We start from the raw sequence: 20,539 nt of genomic DNA, 5'->3' as shown, positions 1-20,539 counted from the left end.
CTTATACGTATCAATAAAAAAAACTTCCATGATATAATTAGAAATTCATTGGAAGTGTTTAAAGATTGATTCCACTCTAAACCCTTTATTGACCATATGGCCTCTGCCTGCTCTCTCTCTGCTCCCTAACAGCCATTGAGAAAAGTATGGACAGATTACAGATCTCAGTTACATCATGCTCTCCACCCTCAATTTCTAATTTAATTGGTTGGCCTGACACAGAGTAACAAGAGTACATTGTTAATCTGTCCATTTTAATCCCTGTGGTTTGGATCACTGGTACATGTGTTGCTTTGCATCTCTCACAGATTCATGCTTATATAACTATTTTCATCATGATACTGCAAAGAATTAATTCCCAACAAGTCTATATAGTTGGTAGTTTTACAAAAGCAGATTACAAAGTTACAGATGCTCCCTGAAGCTGAGACCAATCATTTACTGTGCCTTTTCGGAAAAGGAAAACATAATCAATGTTCAACCAGTAAATGACTTCACTTTTTTAAAAATAAAATCCAAGTTTTATATCTTTGTTTTCATGCCAGCTGTTATTGGGAATATTACATATTTCCTCTGGGTATTCAGATATAGGATTTATCTGTCAATGACATGACAACATTGCAAACCTTTTTCCCCTAAAACTATGGACTTGTAAAATGAAACATATAGTAGAATCAGTTTGGCATTTGTATTTATACAGACCCAGCATTGATGCACCTCAGTGTACTTAACAGATTTTATAAGGGCAGTTAGACTTTGGTTTGGGGACTGTCATTTATTCAACCAGTTACAAAGTATGCTTATATCTGTCAATTCAGCAAAACTGAATTCCAGTTGCCTTTGTGTAATTTACTGGCAAAGATTCTATTTCTTGAGCAGTTATCGTGCTGTGGAATGTTGATACTTTCTTTCCTTTTAGTTGGAAGCAATACCAGAATCTCTCAAGAACATGCTTCTGGTTATGGATACAGCTGGCATTTTTCACTGTACTGAGTCAAGGACTGGTTATTCTCAGCTTTGGGAGATTACGTGGGAAAGAATAGATTGCTTCTTGCCTCAACTAAAGGATGAACTGTTTAAACAAACAGTTATTCAAGGTAAAAAACTTACATTCCATGTTTAACTCTTGAATACCTGTCTTGCACATAGATTAACGTAGTTAGAAATGATTATCCACATGTCTGTTGATACGGAGTAGGTTTAACATGTCTATATACTAAGTAATTTTGGTGACAAAAAAGGTTCAGATTTTTTGCCTAGCTCCTATTGGGATCGTTCTAAAATTGACTGATCCATATCAGAGAAAGTAGAGATGATGTGTTGGCCTGAAATGGCAGAACCAAAAAGTAATGTAAAATGTATTCCAATCTTTTAGCTGGCAATTGCTGCAAATAAAAATCCTGTGAATCATATTGATAATCAGATTGAAGAAAATCTGAACTTCAAGTTCCTTCAAGTTTATCAAAGATTTTGCTATAAAACAACTTAAATATGATCAAGTACTGTGGCACCTGAATTTTTCAGGGCAAACAGGTGGAAGCAGGCAGTCAACTGCTGTATAAAGGACAGAGTTTTGTTATTTGGAATGGGGAAAAAGCTGCTGATACTGAAAATCTGAACTAAAACAGAATTCCAGAATCACTCAGCAATTGAGGGAGAATCCAATAAGTGAAGAGGGTAAAGTTTTGGGATGATGGTGTTTGATCAGATCTAGGAAAAGCTATAAATTGGACACGACTATAGAGGAAGGAGAGTGGGAAATGAAGGTAATATCATAGGTTGGAGACTGAGAGGGACTGACTGATACAGTTAGTGTTTGTGTTGGCTGAAAGAGGGTGCTGAAGATCTGTTATGGCAGTTTAAATATATGTCAAACAGAATTTAAAATGCAGGATTCAAGCTACTGGAATCTATAATAAAATAATACTGGAACAGTCAGGCAGTTGCAAGTTAACGTTTTTTTGTAATGGACCTGAGTATTTATGATATAAGCTAGAAGCACTGATTATCTGAAATTCAGTGTTCTGTCCCTTGACCTGTAAGGTGCCTCACTCGATGATGAGATGCCATTTCTCAAGCTTGTTCGATACTCTTTTAGAACAGTGTGAGAGGCCAAAAGCACATCCGAGTGAGAATGGGTGGGGATTGAAATGAAAGGAAGTCAGGCTCAGTTTCATCCTTGGGAGGTGTTCAGCCAAGCTCTTATCTGATCTGCACTTGGTTTTCCTATCATCAGAGACCACATTGTGACATCAGATGCAATGTACTAAATAGGAACAAGCAGTAAGTTGCTGCTTCACCTCGAAGCAAATTCAAGGTCAAGGTCAAATTCCAATTTTACAAGGTCAAGTTGCTACTTTGATTCTCAACCCAGCACAATGGATGGTTGATAGGAAAGGCAGGTGCTGTATCTCTTGTAGTCACGTGGAAGGGAATCCAGTGTTGTGGAGATGAAAGGTGAACCAGAATGTTGCCAACTGAACAGTCTCATTGGAATTCTGGTGGGTGGGGTGGGGGGGTAGAGAGAGGAATTTGCAGGATATATCTGGCATTACATTACAGAGGACTTGCTGTTGAAAATGACAGGCAAAGAATCTCTAAGCTTGATTTGGGTAGGAGAGGAAATGAGAGCAGAAGTGTGGAAATTCAAACACATTTGGTTGAGATCCTGGTCTGGTTGGAGTGGAAATGATTGTTTAGGCAAATGGACAATCAAAAGCACTGGAATTAGAGGTCAGACAGAGTCAAAGCCTCTGCTCCATTTCAAAGATCAGCAACATGTATCTGTTCAGATATCGAGTCAGTGGGCCAGCAAACCAGTGAGGACAAAGACTTGTCTCCCCCCAGTCAGTGAGTCGTCTGCATGTTCTGGGGTCAGACTTCCATGGCAAGTGATATGTGTATGCACAACTCTGTGTGTGTGTGTGTGTGTGTGTGTATGGATATATATAGTTGTTCCTTTCTGCGCCTTGTCGCACATCGGGTGACAACCTCGCTGCTGCTTTAGCACATGTCTGGTTTTTACAAGGTCAAGTTGCTAGTTCGATGCTCAACCCAGCACGAATGGAAAGCATGCAAGGAGCCAGCTGGTTTCAAACCTGGGACCACTTGCCTCAAAGTCCGGTGTGGATTCCACTATGCCACTGGCTAGCTCTGTATACATATTACGTGACCTGAACTTCCTCCACATCATTGTTCCTAAACCCTAATCTAACACCCCCCTTAATCCCCTCTCTGTCCTCCAGACCTATTAAAGAAAAACTAAAAATTAATTCTGAGTGGATACACACTCCATTTTTGTTCCAAATCAGTATCATCAGACAAGGAATTAAATAATCCAATTATTCACCAATTGTAAAACCAAAATTGTATTTAGCTAGAGTGCACACACATAGTAAATGTATACTTTCACCTTTTAATGTTCCCCATGAAGCCGTGTCTTCCACTATCTGCTGATTTTTTTGTTATGTTGTAGCGTTGTGCTACATGCAGCGCTGAAATAATGACACGTGGTCGGTGAGCTGCGGTTACAAAAGAGGTTTTTTCAAACTTCGCGGCCTCACTTTAAAGCCTTCCTGTTCCTGCCCTCCTGTTCCTCACGTATTCACAGTCCCGTCCTGCGCGCGGGCTTTTCCCCTTGCTAGTGAAGCAGGCTTGGCGCACTCTTTGGGACCGGCCTCAGTGCCGGCGGGCGCCACTTTGTGAGCCGGTTCGAGTGCACTGGGAAGTGGGTCACCACATAACCCCCCCCCCCCAAACCAGAGCCAGCAATACACCCCCCAATGTCCTCAGCCTGGGTCAGACTCTGTTTGGGAGGTCTGCCTCTGTGCTGCGGTGCCTGAATCTCGACCGGCTGCGCCAAGTCCACATAGCCCAGTTTGAGTCGTTCCACTGTGAAAACCTCCTCGTTCCCTCCAATGTCCAGCACGAATGTGGACCCTTTGTTTCTGATCACCGTAAACGGTCCCTCGTAAAGCCGCTGTAGCGGTGCCCAATGTCTGCCCCGTCGTACAGAAACGAACTTACAGTTTTGCAGGTCTTTGGGTACGCAGGTCGGGTTCTGCCCATGCTGTGAAGTGGGTATAGGGGCCAGGTTACTGAGCCTCTCGCGTAGTCTGCCCAGGACTGCTGCGGGTTCTTCCTCTTGCCCCCTTGTGGCTGGAATGAACTCTCCTGGGACAACCAAGTGTGCGCCGTACACCAACTCGGCCGACGAGGTGTGCAGATCTTCTTTGGGCGCGGTGCGGATTCCGAGCAGGACCCAGGGAAGCTCGTCCACCCAGTTAGGCCCTTTGAGGCGGGCCATGAGAGCCGACTTCAGGTGACGGTGGAAACACTCCACTAGTCCATTCAACTGTGGGTGGTAGGCAGTTGTGTGGTGTAGCTGTGTTCCCAAAAGGCTGGCCATAGCTGACCACAGGCTGGAGGTAAACTTGGCGCCTCTGTCGGAGGTAATGTGGGCTGGTAGACCAAAGTGAGATACCCAGGTTGCAATCAGTGCTCGGGCGCAAGATTCGGAAGTGGTGTCGGTGAGCGGGACCGCCTCTGGCCATCTTGTGAACCGGTCCACGATAGTCAGGAGGTGCCGCGCTCCTCGTGACACTGGCGGGGGCCCGCGATATCCACATGAATGTGGCCGAAATGCCGGCGGGTGGGGTGGAACTGCTGTGGCAGGGCTTTGGTGTGCCGCTGCACCTTGGCTGTTTGGCAGAGCATGCACGTTCTGGCCCATTCACTGACCTGCTTGCGGAGTCCATGCCAAACAAACCTGTTGGTTACCATCCGGACGGTAGTCCTGATGGAGGTGTGCGCTAAGTTGTGAATGGAGTTGAAAATGTGCCACCGCCAGGCTGCCGGGACGACGGGGCGAGGTTGGCCAGTGGTGATGTCACAGAGTAGGGTCCTCTCACCTGGGCCAACGGGGAGGTCCTGGAGCTGCAAACCGGAGACTGCGGTTCTGTAACTAGGGATCTCATCGTCTGCCTGCTGCGCCTCTGCCAGCACTTCATAGTCTACCCCCTGGGACAGGGCTTGGATATTAGGTCTGGAGAGAGCGTCCACCACGACATTGTCCTTTCCTGAGACATGCCAGACATCCGTCATGTATTCGGAGATGTAGGACAGATGTCGCTGCTGGAGGGACGACCAGGGGTCGGATGCTTTTGTGAACCGTGAACACGGTGAAAGGCGTATCTTCTAAGAAGTACCTGAAACGCTGGATTGCCAGGTATAGCGCCAACAGTTCCCGGTCGAAAGCACTATATTTGAGCTCGGGTGGTTGTAGGTGTTTGCTGAAAAATGCCAGGGGTTGCCAGCGACCCTCGATGAGTTGTTCCAGCACTCCACCGACTGCCGTGTTGGATGCGTCCACTGTGACAGCAGTAGGGACGTCTGTTCTGGGGTGCACTAGCATCGCGGCATTTGCCAAGGCTTCTTTGGTTTTAATGAAAGCAGCGGTGGACTCCTTGTCCCAGGTAATGTCCTTGCCCTTACCCGACATCAGGGCATGATTCGCGCTGCTGAAGGGAGGAAGCAGTGGTAGAAATTCACCATACCCATGAATTCCTGAAGGCCTTTGATTGTGTTGGGTCGGGGGAAATGGCGGACTGTCTACCTTGGCGGGCAGAGGGGTTGCCCCGTCTTTAGTAATCCTGTGGCCCAGGAAGTCGATGGTGTCGAGCCCGAACTGGCATTTGGCTGGGTTGATTGTTAGAGTTGACGGAGGTGGGACAGATGCTTCTGACGACTACTACTGGCTATGAGGATGTCGTCCAAATAGATGAAAGCGAAGTCCAGGTTGCGTCCCACCACGTCCATTAACCGCTGAAACGTCTGTGCAGCATTCTTTAGGCCGAATGGCATGCGGAGGAACTCGAAAAGGCCGAACAGTGTGATGAGAGCAGTTTTGGGGATGTCGTCCAGATGCATCAGGATCTGATGGTATCCCTGGACGAGGTCTACCTTGGAGAAGATCCGTGCGCTGTGCAGGTTTGCTGCAAAGTCCTGAATGTGCAGCACAGGGTAGCAGTCCGGTGTTGTAGCCTCGTTCAGCCTGCGGTAGTTGCCGCATGGTCTCCAGCCCCCGTTGCTTTGGGCACCATGTGCAGGGGGGAGGCCCATGGGCTGTTGGACCGCCGTATGATCCTCAATTCCTCCATCCTCTTGAACTCCTCCTTCGCCAGTCGGAGCTTGTCCGGGGGAAGGCTATCCCGATGGCCAGCCACCATAGCCATCAGCGGCGGCTGGCCCTGGCGTTTCCTGGGAACTTGTAGGGCGGACTACAGCGGCGGGCTTCTGCGCCCCACCGCTGGCGGTAGAAGCACTATTGTTCGTTGGTCTCCTCACCCCTGCCTCTGGGGTTAGTGGGCTCTGCGGCCAGGCCTGGTCTGGTCTGCTGCTGGGAGCGTAGCCTGGTGATCTGTGCAACGGACGCCCCACTCTCCTTCTTGGCTTTCCACAGCACATCTGCCTGGGCCACCACCTTCCAGGGGTCACTGAAATCCTCGTCGGACAGCAGCAGGCATATGTCCTCGGGCAGCTGCTCCAGGAACACCTGCTCAAACATGAGGCAGGGCTTGTGTCCTCCGGCCGGGGACAGCATCTCATTCATCAAAGCCGACGGCCTGTCTCCCAAACCATCCAGGTGCAGTAAGCGGGCAGCTCGCTCACGCCATGAGAGTCCGAAAGTCCTTATGAGCAGGGCTTTGAATTCTGTGTATTTGCCGTCCTCCAGGGGCGACTGTATGAACTCCTCAACCCGAGCGGCTGTCTCCTGGTCGAGGGGGCTCACTACGTAGTAGTAACGTGTGGCATCCGAGGTTATCTGCCGAATGTGGAATTGGGCTTCTGCTTGCTGGAACCATAGGTGAGGTTGCAGTGTCCAGAAGCTTGGCAGTTTCAACGAAACTGCATGAACAGATGCATCGTTCATCTCCGGTCCAGATATCGTTTGGGCCATCGGGATCACCAATTGTAGCTGTGTGCTACACGCAGCACTGAAATAACGACACATAGTCGGTGAGCTGCAGTTGGAAAAGAGGTTTATTCAAACTTCACGGCCTCGCTTTAAAGCCTTCCTGGGGCAGGAGTGCTGTAGGGGGCGCGTATTCACAGTCCTGTCACGCGCGCGGGCTTTTCCCCTTGCTGGTGAAGCAGGCTTGGTGCCCTCTTTGGGACCGGCCTCAGTGCCAGCGCGTGCCACTTTGTGAGCTGGTTCGAGTGCGCTGGGAAGTGGGTCACCACAATGTATCCTTTTCCTCAGAATTTTATTCCCTTTACCTCAGTGGAGAACATTACAATATCCTTTTCCATCCTAATTATTACTATATTAATTTCGTTCAAATTGCCCATTTCAGTACAAACTTTGTGATAATCCACTCTATGTTTTAGAAATTAGGTATTGACTACCCAGTGTATCCCTTGAAGTATTAGCATTGCTTTTGGAATAACAGCTTCAGTATTACAAGAGCTTCTTAAGTATTCTTTTGAATAAAATAATACATATTTTTAAGTAAATTACTTTTAATTTGCAGATCCTGTCCTTGGTGTACCAACAGAACCATGTCCTAATTCAGTGCAGCATCCTAGCAGTGGACAAGCATCTATAGTACCAGGATCAGATGCAAATCCAGCTGGTCAAATTACAGCATCAGAAAATCTCACAGAAGCTGGTGCAAAAGGTAAGTTGGAGCCATTGTGTTAAGTAATTTTATCAAGCTCGAAGAGCTTTTAAGTACCAAATGATAATCCATCTATTATAAAAATTAGCTGAAATTAAACTTTAGATTTTGTTACAGTTTTTTGCCTTAAATTGTTAATTTTTCCTCTGTTTTATGTTGAATCACTGAGCAGTGCCACTTTCAAATTTGGTCAGTCCAGTCATTACGATCGTGTGGGTTTGAGTGCAAGTTCTACAGCAGAACTCAGGCACATACATAATGTTGTTCACTAGCTGTTCGGATGAGCTTTAAATTACATGTATGGTGATAAATCCCACTCTCTCGTGAGGGTGAAATATTCTGCCGATGATTTAGCCAACGGTTAATTGCTCAGAAAAATAAATTGCAGCGACTCAATGTATTTTCAAGGCTTTAGTGGCCTTGCTGGCCTGTTAGTGAGAGCCACAACATGGTAATGAAAAAAAATCAAATGACCTTGCTTCTTGTTCCAAGAAAATTGTTCATAGTTGTGTCAAAAGTAACAATTCGTCCTTAAGTGTTTTGGGGAAACAAAAGCCTGCTCCAGGAACAAATCAATTCATTTCACGCCCTTATTGATATGATACGTTTTAGAATATATGTTCCTTTTTGTCTTGATTAAACCATTTTGATTGTAATACAATTCCAGTTGATAAAAATTGAGATTACAGAAAAGCATTATTCAACTGTATTCTTATTGTACAAGAATAATTGGTTTAAGATCAACTAATAATTCATTTTCCCGACTGTTACTGCTCCGTTTTACGCAATATTTTGATCCTTCATTAACATGAGTATGTTCTGGTAAAAGATTTTTTTTAAGAGACAGATTTATTAAAATTTCTCTTATATGCTTGGAGCATGTTGTTCACTATAAATTAATATTTTGCCAGATTTGACAGTTGTTATACCATGTTCCTGACACTTTCGTAGTCTACTGGAGCACACTTCATTCTAACTACTCAGGGTTCATATTTACACCAATGGCATTAATTCATTATGTAGAAACAAATGGGGGAAGGCCTCTCAAACTTTACATTTGCAAAATGTTATGGTAGAAATAGTAATTTTAATTTGCACAATACAGTATAGGTTAAAACCTAGAACACATAACCTCCTTTTGGTAGTCAGTATAAAGTTAATAAGTTATCTCTGTTAACATCAATGTAGAATTATATACTACAGCACAGAAACATGCCCTTCAGCCCATCTGATCAGTGCTGAGCTATTATTTGGCCCAGTTCCATCAACCTACACCTGGACCATTGCCCTACATATTCCGCCCATCCATGTACTTATCTTAAATGTTGAAATTAAACCCATGTGCACCACTTCTGCAAGCAGCTCGAACCACACACACCACTTGCTGAACGAAGATATTTCCCTTAAACATTTCAACTTTCACCCTTAACGCACCATGACCTCTAATTCTAGTCTCACCTATTCTCAATAGAAAAAGCTTGCAATTACCCGATTTCTGCCCCTCATAATTTTGTATACCCCTGTCAAGTCTCCACTCATTCTCCTACACCCCAGGGAATAAAGTTATAACCAATTCAATCTTTTCCTATAGTTCAAATCCTCAAGTCCCGGCAACATCCTTGTTAATTTTCTGCATTATCGTTCCTGTAGGTAGGTGACTAGAAATGCACACTTCAAATTAGGCCTCAACAATGTATTATACAACTTCAACATAATATGCCAACACAGTACTTTGTACAATTTTTGACAGATGATATGTACATTTATAGGTTTTATGTATTGTCAAATTAGTAACTACAATCCCACTAACAGGATCGTTCTGTTAAGGCGAAACAAACAAACATTTTGGAATAAAGATGAGGGAGAAAACCAGCCCATCTCATGCTAAATGTGGAGTGCAAGATAATTTATGGTCAAATAGCCGGCTGGGACATGAGCAGATTTTGTTACAGTGCAATTTGGTTAGTCATCCAGGCAATGCAAGAGGGGAATTTCAAGCAAAAGCAATTTTTATGTCACAAATCAAGATTGTGATTTTTCTGTACTGATTTTAAAAGATGGCACTTGAAACCCACAAAACTGGCTCCAGTATAAACAGATTATCCAATTTGTAAGTCAATTTGTGCTGTATGAAGGACTTAAAATCAAGCATTTTTGGCCTTACAAATATTTGATAAAACTGGTTAATCTGCAATAAATTCATTTACTAAATAGTATATGCACTTTTTAAAAGCAGTTGCTTATGACTGTTATTAAAAAAAAATAAGCCCTTAGTAAAAAGACTTTCTGATAAACTCACTTACACCTCTGTAATAGTACTGGTTGTCATTACATTGACGTTATGCAAGGTCCAGTAAAACATATTTCGGTTTACATTGTTGATTAATTTGGAAACCTAAATTATCATATCAAATAGCAATGGAACTTTAATACTGCACCTCCTACCACCGCCAAACACATCCCATTTTTGTGCCTTCACATTAGGACTATCTACAATGCTAGTTCCTGGCATGCCATTCATCGTGAATAATCAGCATCTCCAGGATTCAAAATTCGGTCTATGCAGGGTTACTACTAAATATAATCACTTGCCAGGTGCATTGTTTTTAACTTTTTAAAAGATTCTCAGTAAAGTGAACTTTTATTTTTCTTGTCCTCAGATTCTGAAAATGTACATGCTGGAGGGACTCCCAGCCTTACTCCAGTGTCTACACCAGTGAAGATGAGTATTGGGCCAGATGTCAATCAATCAGTCCCCCAGTCTCCTTTAATTCTGCACCCTCTAACTTCATCACTTCAAGTTGGTGTTCCACCTATGACTCTACCTATCATACTTAATCCAGCTTTAATTGAAGCTACATCTCCTGTACCATTGTTGTCCCCACCTCGTCCTGCAAACACATCTACAGCATCTGAGGTGAATTAGTTGTTCTAGCTTGGAAAGTAATCACTTTACTTAACATGTACTTTACATTATGACACATTACTTATATTAGTCCAGTTTTGTTTTACAATTTCTTATCCTTCAAACCAGTCACTGACAGTGTGCAATGTGTTGCGAAGAAACCAGGCATCCACCATTGCAAAGTAGCATTATAGCAGGGGTTTCTTGTTTGGAGCATTAGCCATATTGAGCACCAAGTATAATTTGAACAGCCACTGTATAGTATAAACAAATGCAAAGCCTGTCTGTGGTACACTGCAAAATTTTATTCCCTGTCTGCTGTTATTAATATTTCTAAACTGCTGGGTGCCATGTTATAATGAACATGAGAATTCATTTGTTTTCCTTTTGGCTGCAAACTAACATTTTAAGTCATCTATATAGGAGCCCTTAATGTAACTGATCTGCTTAAATAATTTTCAGAAGTGACAATGTGAAGGGCTACAACAGGACCCTGATACTCAGGTTGCATAATTCAAAATAATTAATACATGATTTTGTTAGTAATACATATTTTAAAAAAAATACCCTGTAGCAGGACCCAAAAAATGAGATAATCGAAGTGTTCCAGCCTTTCAAAACCAGGTTACATAATAGCATCATTTGAGTAACTTATTTTCTTTCCCATGTTGAATGTACAATTATCAACTTGATTTTCATCACAAACTCTATTTTTGGTTTGTATTTCCATTGTCCAGAAATGTTTATATTCTTCACAGTAAATGGGAGCTTACTGTAAAACATTAGCAATGTATAAATATAAATCAATTTATAGTTGTTAAGATTTTCACTTGTATCATTATATTTAGAGATGTGAAATTGTAATATAAAAATGCTGGTGGATATGTTGAGCCTTGCTTTACAATCCTTTCCTGTTTGCTTTCCATTAAGCCTGGATTATCTGTAAATGACCCAACACTTGATAGGCATGAAAGGCCAAACCTTGTGCAATTTGAGAGCAACAGAATCTATATTTAAAGTCTTTGTTCCAGATTTTGTACATTTCACAATGATTTTAATTTAATGGTGATGTGTAGAAAATATCAGCAAGACTTACTGTAGTTATGGTAAAACTTAAATGATCTGTCCCACATTCATTGGATGGGAGAGGGATAGCAGACAGTAATGTATATAAAATAATGGTAAAAAGAAAATTTAAATGTACTTTTTACAGTAATAAATATCAAAAATGTAAAGAATTTAGCTCTGGTTTGTTGATTTAAGTAGGTGCTGTTAGCAGTTGCTGAGAACTGTATACATTGTTTCATTCATTATTGAAGCTCTATTTTTAGAGTATTAAATTATACACAAGGTATTATGGTTAAATATTTTTTCCCTGAAGAGGTCTGGGCCAGGAAGGTCACAAAGGATGGGTTTGTACTCTGCATTTCAATTCCGTGATGTCTATCCTACAATAAACTTTTGAGATAATTAATGTATACTTTATTTTATTATCTTGCTTCAAACACTTCTTTTGATAAGGCATTATAGCAGTCCTGATTACACTAATTGGTATTTTTCAGCTGAAAAGGGAGAAGTACAGTGCCTGTAAAAAGTATTCAACTTTTTGCATGTTCTATTGTTTAACAATAAATCACAGTGGATTTAATTTGGATTTTTTTGACACTGATCAATAGAAAAAGACTTTTCTGCAACTCAGGAACAGTGAAGTTGCTTTATTTTGTTCTTTCATGATTAATTTCACTTAAGTATATTGACTGAAGATGGCCTTTCAGCCCACCAGATCTATGCCAGCTTCCTGTAAAGCATTCCCATATTATTTGTTCTTTCAACTTGTTTTGTGCCCAGCCACTCGCCCGATTCTTTTAGCCACTTACATCTTGCTTGAGGTAATTATCCTATTGGGACAGGCGGGAGGGGAGAGATCCACATGCTTACAGGAAGGTCAAAGTCAGTATCGAATTCACATCAGTGCAGCAGTGAAGCAATTGCAACTTGGGTAAAGCTAGAAATGTATGTGTATATTATATTCACATTTCATATCAAATTTTATGCCTCAAATTGTTGCCACCAAACCTTAGCTGAGACAGAGAGAATAATGTGCTTCTAAATAGAATGTACATTGGACAGGAAGTCTCAACTTCATCCACCATTTTCAAGGATGCTTTTATCTTAGTGTCACTGTAACATCAGAAACACATCCAGATTTTTTTTAAAAGTTTTATTATTTAAAAAAAAGCTGTCAACACTATCAAACTACAGCAAATGGTATTAGGAGACATAATGCAGCCTGACTGCTGTTTCATTACATACTGGAATGTGAAACCAAATGTACTAGCTTAACAAAACAAATATTTAAAACCACAATTTCATGAAGTCAAAATCTTCTAGCCTGATATATTTTCCACTAGACAGTTAAATGTCACAATTTTCTTTTAAAAATCTAAACTTTTAAAATTTTAGTAAAATCACAAAAGAACTGTAAAAGATGCACAGTATCAAGGTTGTTTTCTGATTTTTTTTCACAAGTAAATTTCAAAACATTTTCCCGATTTGGGAGGAGTGCTATAAAAATGTAATCAAAAGTTTACACTTCAAACTTCAGACCATGTTTGTGATCACAGAACTCATACTTTGCACCTTCTCTTACTTTTTAAACACACACTCACACGCACACTTTTCTGCATTGTTGGACAAAATGCTGTTTGAAATTCCCAGCTTGTCATTTAAAAAAAAGGTTACTTTATGTCAAGTTTTGCCATTTCCTGCACATAGATACCAATACTTTCACTGTCAAATAGGACAAAAAAGATGTTCTTCAATGATGATGATGCTGTATTAATAAAATAATTGGAGATGGCCTTGAGGATGAGCTGCGCGGCAATGTGCTTCGGGAAGCAATTTCTGAAGGTAAAAAGAAGATTAATCATTACTTCACTAATAATACTTCATTAATGATGCTGCTTTTTCACATCACTGTTAATTATGTACCAATGAGCTGCAAAGGACAATTTTGTAATGCTTCACAGTTAGCAATGATTACACTAGTTTCAATACAATGTACAATTTTAGATATTTATGTAAAGGACAGTACTGAAGAAAGCTACCTATTCAACAAGGGATGGGCAGCTACAGAGTTACCCTGAAGGATATCAGCAGGGGAAGGAAAAATGCACAGCATTTTTTAAGTAAGGTTTTTGCTGCAGTGAATCTGACAATTTTAAATGGTCACAAAGGAATAAGAGGGGCTAGACATTTACTTTGCTTTCCAGAGAATGTTAGGAGACTGCTGAAACTTTAAAGCGAAAAGTAGGTAAATATTTGAAACAGATGAAAGTAACAATTCAAACCTAACTTTTCCCTGTTTATAAGTTCCAAGAACTAGCATACTACGCTGTGGTTCTCCTCCATAGTAAACTTTTAAGAGCAAAATTCTTATTTCTGGCATGGATTTTTTTCCATCAAGTTTTAAAAATTAAGAAATACTTGCTGGTGGCATATAGATCAACTTTTTTCTCCCCAATAAAAAATTTCTAGGTTTGTTTTGCTACAGTTGAATGTTGCTGGCTGCACCTGGTGTCAGAATCAGGTTTAATATCACATGTTGTGAAATTTGTTATACCAGTTTATTACAATACATAGTAATAAAAACTAAATTTAAATTCTCATAGGGGCTCCATCTTTTTTGTCCCTTACTTCTCCACAAACAAGGCTCCTGGGAAAGTTTTGTGCCAGCAATGACCTTTAGTAGAGTCAGCACAAGAGAAAAACTAAATTCATCAAAATTATCAATTCCAGACTAGTGAAGTGTTCCTCTTCATAGTTCACAACTGTTCAGTCTTCTATTTGTTCATGAGATTAACAAAGTTATTACCAATAAATCTTCAGTCTGAACATTGTAAATTACTTCCAGTGCAGCTGTACAGGTTCCATGAATGTTGACAGTGTAGGTTTTCTATTCCATCGGTTGATGTGATAGTTTCAACTGAGATGAGCAGAGATCAAATGGAAATATTCTGATCACGCATTTGATCCTTCACTTCTTGTGCTCCCTTTGGGAGCAACACTTACACAAAAGCTAATGTATTTAAATACCTCTAGGCATTTACATAATCCATTTTGAGCTGGAGGCCAGCTTGGTTTCCAGTTGTGCATAGTCCAGAATATTGAGGTTCAGCTCCACATGTAAAATGCCACACATTTTGGAAAAGTGAAGGGTTGCTCTCTTTGCCCCTAAATTCAGCTTTTCATTAACTACTCCAATTAACACTGTATAGATGTGTAACAATTTCCTATTTTTCATCTGCAATAATGTATTTGAACTTTTCCACTCTAGCTGATCAGAGGCATCTAAAATAAAAGTATAAGTCATAATTTCTGTGCTGGTCATGCTTTTTTCTTTTTCCTATATATATTTCAAGACTACAATGAGATTAAAATTTTGGAAATGTTCATTCTCAGCCATTGTTTTAAGCAAAAAAAAAATCAATGGTTATGTTTATTCATCAAGCTTGTTTGAGGGACCAGGAATGTTTTAACTAATTAGAGTTAGAACAAGGTAAAGGAACTATTGGATACCAAAGGTGGTGTCTTTCAAGGCACTACATACGGCAACTCACCCTTACTAACAACAATCTTCAAGGTAAAGGAAAATGTTAAAAGTGATGACCACCATAGCAGAAGCATTTGAACGTCCTACCTTGATTGGTTTGGAGACCGACCTGAAGCTTGAGAGCTGGTCCTGTCCAATGACATGGAAATCAATCCCAAAAGACAAAAGAGTTTATTATTAATTTTACGAGGAGACTTCCCCCCGCATTCTGGGGTGATCTTTTAATGCACAGCTTCCACTGTGAAGCTTGCACAGAATTAAAGCAAAAGAAAGGCCTTTTGTTAGTGTTTATGCTTTGCACAAACTTATTTCCATCTCATTGCTGAGATCGACGTGAGTATTTAAATTGCAGCTGATGGCCTAGTGATGTTCTTTAAACAGCAGGTCATCCTCATTAGTCATCAATTAAATCTGTGGGACGTTGGGCAGACAGGGAACACTAAAGCTGTTTAAACTTTAAGCCGAAACCAACCTGACAATATTAAATGGCTGTAAAGCAAGAGAACTGTATTTGCTAGATACTAATGTTGTAGCAAACATTTGCAATTAAAGGTCCTTCACAAATTTCTTACTGCCTTATTTATCTTAATGAAATCTATCTAGAAGATGAAATCTCTTTATAACTACTTCACCATTATTTTACTGTACATGTATGGTTATTTAGTAATGCCTATTTTCCTAATTCTAATAATAAAGTCTTACAAATTAATGATTTGAATAAAGGCAGTTTAATTACCCCCATCTCATTAAGCAGTGGTGAAGACAACTTTTGCAGGGAGGGCTAAACTGACAATCAGGATCATTTTTGAGAGCAGTGCAATTACATAGAATTTCCAGTTTTCCCCCACTATAATTCCACCTGCACTCAGATATTAGATCGATTCATGAGGCCCAGTGGCAAAAACCTCATTTCCTGGAGTTTCCCTGCAATCCCTCTAGGAAATGCATCAATGAGCAGAATGGGTTCAGTAACTCCAGGCATTTCAAAAGAGAACAACTAGAGGAAATGTTAAGTTTGATGTGAAAATTAACATTATCTGGTGCTCGTTCATGTCTTGGAATAACAAATTTAAAGTTTTGACAACCAGTAATATACTGTGTCAAACCACTTTTGGGGCAGGGGTTGCCATTCACAGCATCCTAATGATAAGCGCCAGCTTTAGAGACTTGTTTGCTACCGTTAAGTATTAGCAGGGCAGCAGTGACTGCAGAGTCATTGTGTTCCCAAAGTCTAGCCAGTCAGAAATAACTCGTGCTGTAAGTGAACCATGAATTATGTTGTACAGCACAGGCATTTGCTTTAAATCGCCAATTACTCTTGTATCTTTAGCCCACTGCGGCTTGAAGCTCTGCAATTCCCCCTCGAACTATTCTTCCCATTTCAGATACTGTTTATGACCTACCTCAACAGCATTTGTTAAACTCTTCTAGCATCTACTCATGCCAATTTGTACCCCAACTCTGAAGGCTTGCTCTGTACGTATGCAATTCAGTTACAGGTCAGCTTTCGGCTTAAATAGACTGGATTTAAATTGAATGGCGTGAATTTAGGAACAAGGAGCTACATTTCATCTGGTCTTTCCTAACAAAATTATAGTCCTTGCTTGGCTGTACAGCTGGTTTACAGCCCCTTTTCTAGTAGTCAAGGACCAAAAAACATTAAACGATGATGTATTCAATTTCATCAGTAGTACCAAAATGAGTAACTGTTAAACAATTAAAAAATTTAGAATTATAAACAGACACCACAAATATTTTATCTGCAGTATACTGGTAATACATCTGTTGATTTTGCTGCCCTTTCAGACGTGCAGCAACCTCATTTTTAAATGCATGCAAGCATTAAGTATATTCAAATAATCCATTAAATTTTGGACTATTATGATAAGTTTACAAATTCTCAGATGAAACTTGCTACATCTAAAGGCCTTGTAGCACACAATCTTCAAAACATCATTTTAGAAAACCACAACAGGTTACTGTGGTAACCTAATAATCACTATTCTGAAAGTCCTAAGTAATTAAAGATTGTACAGCAGTCCATAAGACACCTCCAAACGTTGAAATTACTTGTTTAGTTTGCACTACAGTACGTCAAGCCTCAATGTAACATTCATCCTCAGATCAACTGTCCATCACTTGAAAAGTGCAGCAGACTAGTGGATCTCCTCGGTAGTGTTATGATCTTACTCCATGAATATATGATTTCTGCGAAGACTGGCAGATTCCATGATCTTGCATCAATTAACTTCATGTGTGGACTCATTTGTTTAAATCAAAGCTTAGCTGAAAGCGTTGCTCTCATTTTCACTAACCCATTCATTTTTCAGATGATACCAAGTTAAAAAACAACAAATAGTGTTGATCACAATCCTTGGCTTAAACATCAGGACCTTCCGGTGAATCTTCCTCGAAGAGGCCTCTCTCAAGCACTGGATGCTTTTTTAAAAACAAGTCTTGATCCACTCAGATGGCATTTATTTAAAAGAACAATTGTGTCAATCTAGCAATTCTATCTGCTACTTTATTGATGTTCTATATACTTGATGCATGAAAATAAAATTAAAATTTAGTTTGGAGAAAAGAATACCTAAAATCAGAACTGAGTGTATTATAGAACAGCACAGCCACTGCCATGAACTTCGTTAATTTAATAACAACAAGGATTTTGATAGATTTGTTACCTCACCCAACAAATGTGTTGAAGGTTGCCAATTTGGAAATTCTGATTGAAGTAAACTCCATCTTTTCCCATTTTGACAATTTCAAGAGGAAGCTGTAGTGTTAGTGTAGTGTTAGCTTTGACAAGACCCCTCCCCATCACAGGGGCCACTTGTCCACAGTGTATGTAGGTTTTTTTTTCCAGTTGGCTATCAACTAATAGGAAAAGTAATGAATTCTGCAACCAGCAGTAACCATGGGCCAAAAAAATGGGTAGGGTACTTTTCTCTGGAAGCATTTACATTACAATACTCATCAGTAGTAGCTTAATTAGTAGCACTTGTCAAGTCCCACTCCAGGGACAGCAGCACAAAAAATTGGCACTACAATACAGCAAAACTAAAGCAAAGCTGATATTGTTTATTCAATATTTAAATCATTTAAACTGGAGATAAAATATCCCATGAAGCCGTTTTAAAGAAAACCACAGTGGATATTATCACTAACCTGCACTACATTTATCCTGCACACATACAGCTGACCTGGTTGTACCTGCATAGTTATTTTAGAGTCTGTGTTAAAATTGTTCACTTATTAAAATAGACCATGAGACAAAAGAGCAAATTAGGCCATTCAGCCCATCGAGTCTGCTCCACCATTCTATTATGGCCGTTTTCTCACTGTTATCACCAGGTAGGAGGTACAGAAGCCCAAAGATACACACTCAGCAATTCAGGAACTGCTTCTTCCCCTCTGCCATCCAATTCCTAAATGGACATTGAAGCTTTGGACACTCCTCACTTTTTAAAAATATATATCATTTTCAGTTTTTAATCCATTCAATATACGTATACTGTAATTGATTTACTCATTTATTTTTTTTATTTATTTCTTCTATATCATGAATTGCATTGAACTGCTGCTGCTGTTAACAAATTTCACAACACATGCTGGTGATAATAAACCTGATTCTGATTAATTTTCCCTCTCGGCACCATTCTCCTGCCTTCTTCCCATAACATTTGAAGCAGATTACTCAAGAACCTACTAACCTCTGCCTTAAATATACCCAATGACCAAGCATGAACAGCAGTCTGTGGCAATGATTTCCACAGACTCACCACCCTTTGGCTAAATAAATTTCTCATCTCTGTTATAAACTGACATCTCTCAATTCTGAGGCTCTGTCCTCTGGTCCTAGACTGCCACACTATAGGAAACACCCTCTCCACATCCATTCTATCTCGGCCTTTCAATATTTGATGGCTTTCATTGAGAACACGCCCCCCCCCCCCCCCCATAGTTCAAAACTCCAGCAAGTACAGGCCTAGACACAGCAAATTCCTCATGTTAACCCCTTCAATCTTTATTACTTAATTATGCTTTATTCATTCTGCCTAAGTGCATGACTATGCACTTCTCTACACTATATTCCATCTGCCATCTCTTTGCCCATTCCCTATCTGCCCAAGTCCTTCTGTAGATCCTCTGCTGCCTCAGCACTACCCACCCCCCCACCGATCTTCGTATTGTCTGCAAACTTGGCCACCAAAGCCATCAATTCCTCCATCCAAATTATTCACATCTGATGGGAAAAGAAGCAGCCTCAAGACCGATCCTTGTGGAACATCACTAGTCATCAAGAACCAACCAGAATATACCTTTTACTTCCACTCTTTGCCCCCTGCCAGTCAGCTAGCTGTCTTGCAATACCAAAGTCCTCTTGTTAAGCAGCTTCATGTGCTGCACGTTGTCAAAATCCAAATGAACAACATCCACTGACTCCGTCTATCCTGCGTGTTATTTCCTCAAGAATTCTAACATTTGTAAGGCAAGATTTCCTCATTAGAAAACCACACTTACTTTGGCCTATTTTATCATATGCCTCTACGTACCCTAAATCTCATCCTTAATAATATGACTCTAGCATTCTTTCAACCACTGCAGTCAGGCTAGCTGGATTATAATTTCCTTTCCTCTGCCTCCCTCCCTTCACAAAGTTTGGAGTTACATTTGCAATTTTCCAGTCTGCCAGAACCATGTATCTAGTTATTCTTAAACCATGCCTCCACAACCTCTTCAGCTACCTCTTTGAGAGGGCTGGGGTGTAGTCATCCAGTTCAGGGACTCTACCATCTGACTTTTCAGATCCCCAAGCACCTTCTTAGTAATATCAACAGCACTCACTTCTTCCCCTGACACACTTGCATATCTGACACATCTGACATTCTGCTGTAGTCTTCCACGGTGAAGACCAACACAAAATATTTAAGCTCCTTTGCCATTTCTGTCCCCCATTAGTACTTATACAGTTACTTTCCAGCAGCCCAACATCCACTTTTACTCTTTATATATCTGAAAATAACTTACATCATCTTTTACAATATTAGCTAGCTTACTTTCATATTTAATCTTTTCTCTTTTTAGTTGCCTTCTGTTATTTTTTTAAAAAAGAGCTTCTCATCCGTCTACCTTCCCACTAATTTTTGCTGTATTATATGCTCTCTGATTTGCTTTTATGCTGTCTTTCACTTCCATTTTCAGCCATGTTTATCTCATTCTCCCTTTAGAATAATACTTCATCTCTGGGATACAACTTTCCTGCATCTTTTGAATTGCTCCTAGAAACACTGGTCATTGCTGTTCTGCTGTCATCCCTGCTAGTGTCCCCTTCCAATCAAC

At 40.5% G+C, this 20,539-nt stretch overlaps 2 protein-coding genes across 7 annotated transcripts in view; one reads left to right on the top strand and one right to left on the bottom strand.

The window, feature by feature from the left end:
* gbf1 (golgi brefeldin A resistant guanine nucleotide exchange factor 1) overlaps positions 1–12,096 on the top strand; it is a 282,405-nt gene extending 270,309 nt beyond the window's left edge. For 4 of the 5 annotated variants that reach the window (XM_059946436.1, XM_059946437.1, XM_059946435.1 and 1 more), the window contains 3 exons: positions 920–1,097; positions 7,533–7,679; positions 10,340–12,095. In XM_059946436.1, coding sequence (XP_059802419.1) covers positions 920–1,097; positions 7,533–7,679; positions 10,340–10,605 — 591 coding nt within the window. In that variant the 3' untranslated portion in view covers positions 10,606–12,095. Of the gene's footprint in view, positions 1–919; positions 1,098–7,532; positions 7,680–10,339 lie in introns of all 5 variants that reach the window. The other variant, XM_059946438.1, reaches the window with a different exon arrangement.
* A 702-nt stretch (positions 12,097–12,798) lies between these two features.
* Positions 12,799–20,539, bottom strand: part of LOC132379002 (core histone macro-H2A.2) — a 39,591-nt gene continuing 31,850 nt past the window's right edge. The window contains exons 9-10 of one of the 2 annotated variants that reach the window (XM_059946433.1): positions 15,284–15,325; positions 12,799–13,488 (exon numbers count right to left, since the gene is read on the bottom strand). In XM_059946433.1, the coding sequence (XP_059802416.1) occupies positions 13,323–13,488; positions 15,284–15,325 (208 nt within the window). In that variant the 3' untranslated portion in view covers positions 12,799–13,322. The remainder of the gene's footprint in view (positions 13,489–15,283; positions 15,326–20,539) is intronic. The other variant, XM_059946434.1, reaches the window with a different exon arrangement.

The sequence above is a fragment of the Hypanus sabinus genome, chromosome 21 (assembly GCF_030144855.1).
Source record: "Hypanus sabinus isolate sHypSab1 chromosome 21, sHypSab1.hap1, whole genome shotgun sequence".
Classification (NCBI taxonomy): domain Eukaryota; kingdom Metazoa; phylum Chordata; class Chondrichthyes; order Myliobatiformes; family Dasyatidae; genus Hypanus; species Hypanus sabinus.
The sequence above is the reverse complement of the archived record's forward strand: the minus strand, read 5'-3'. Positions and strand labels throughout refer to the sequence as shown.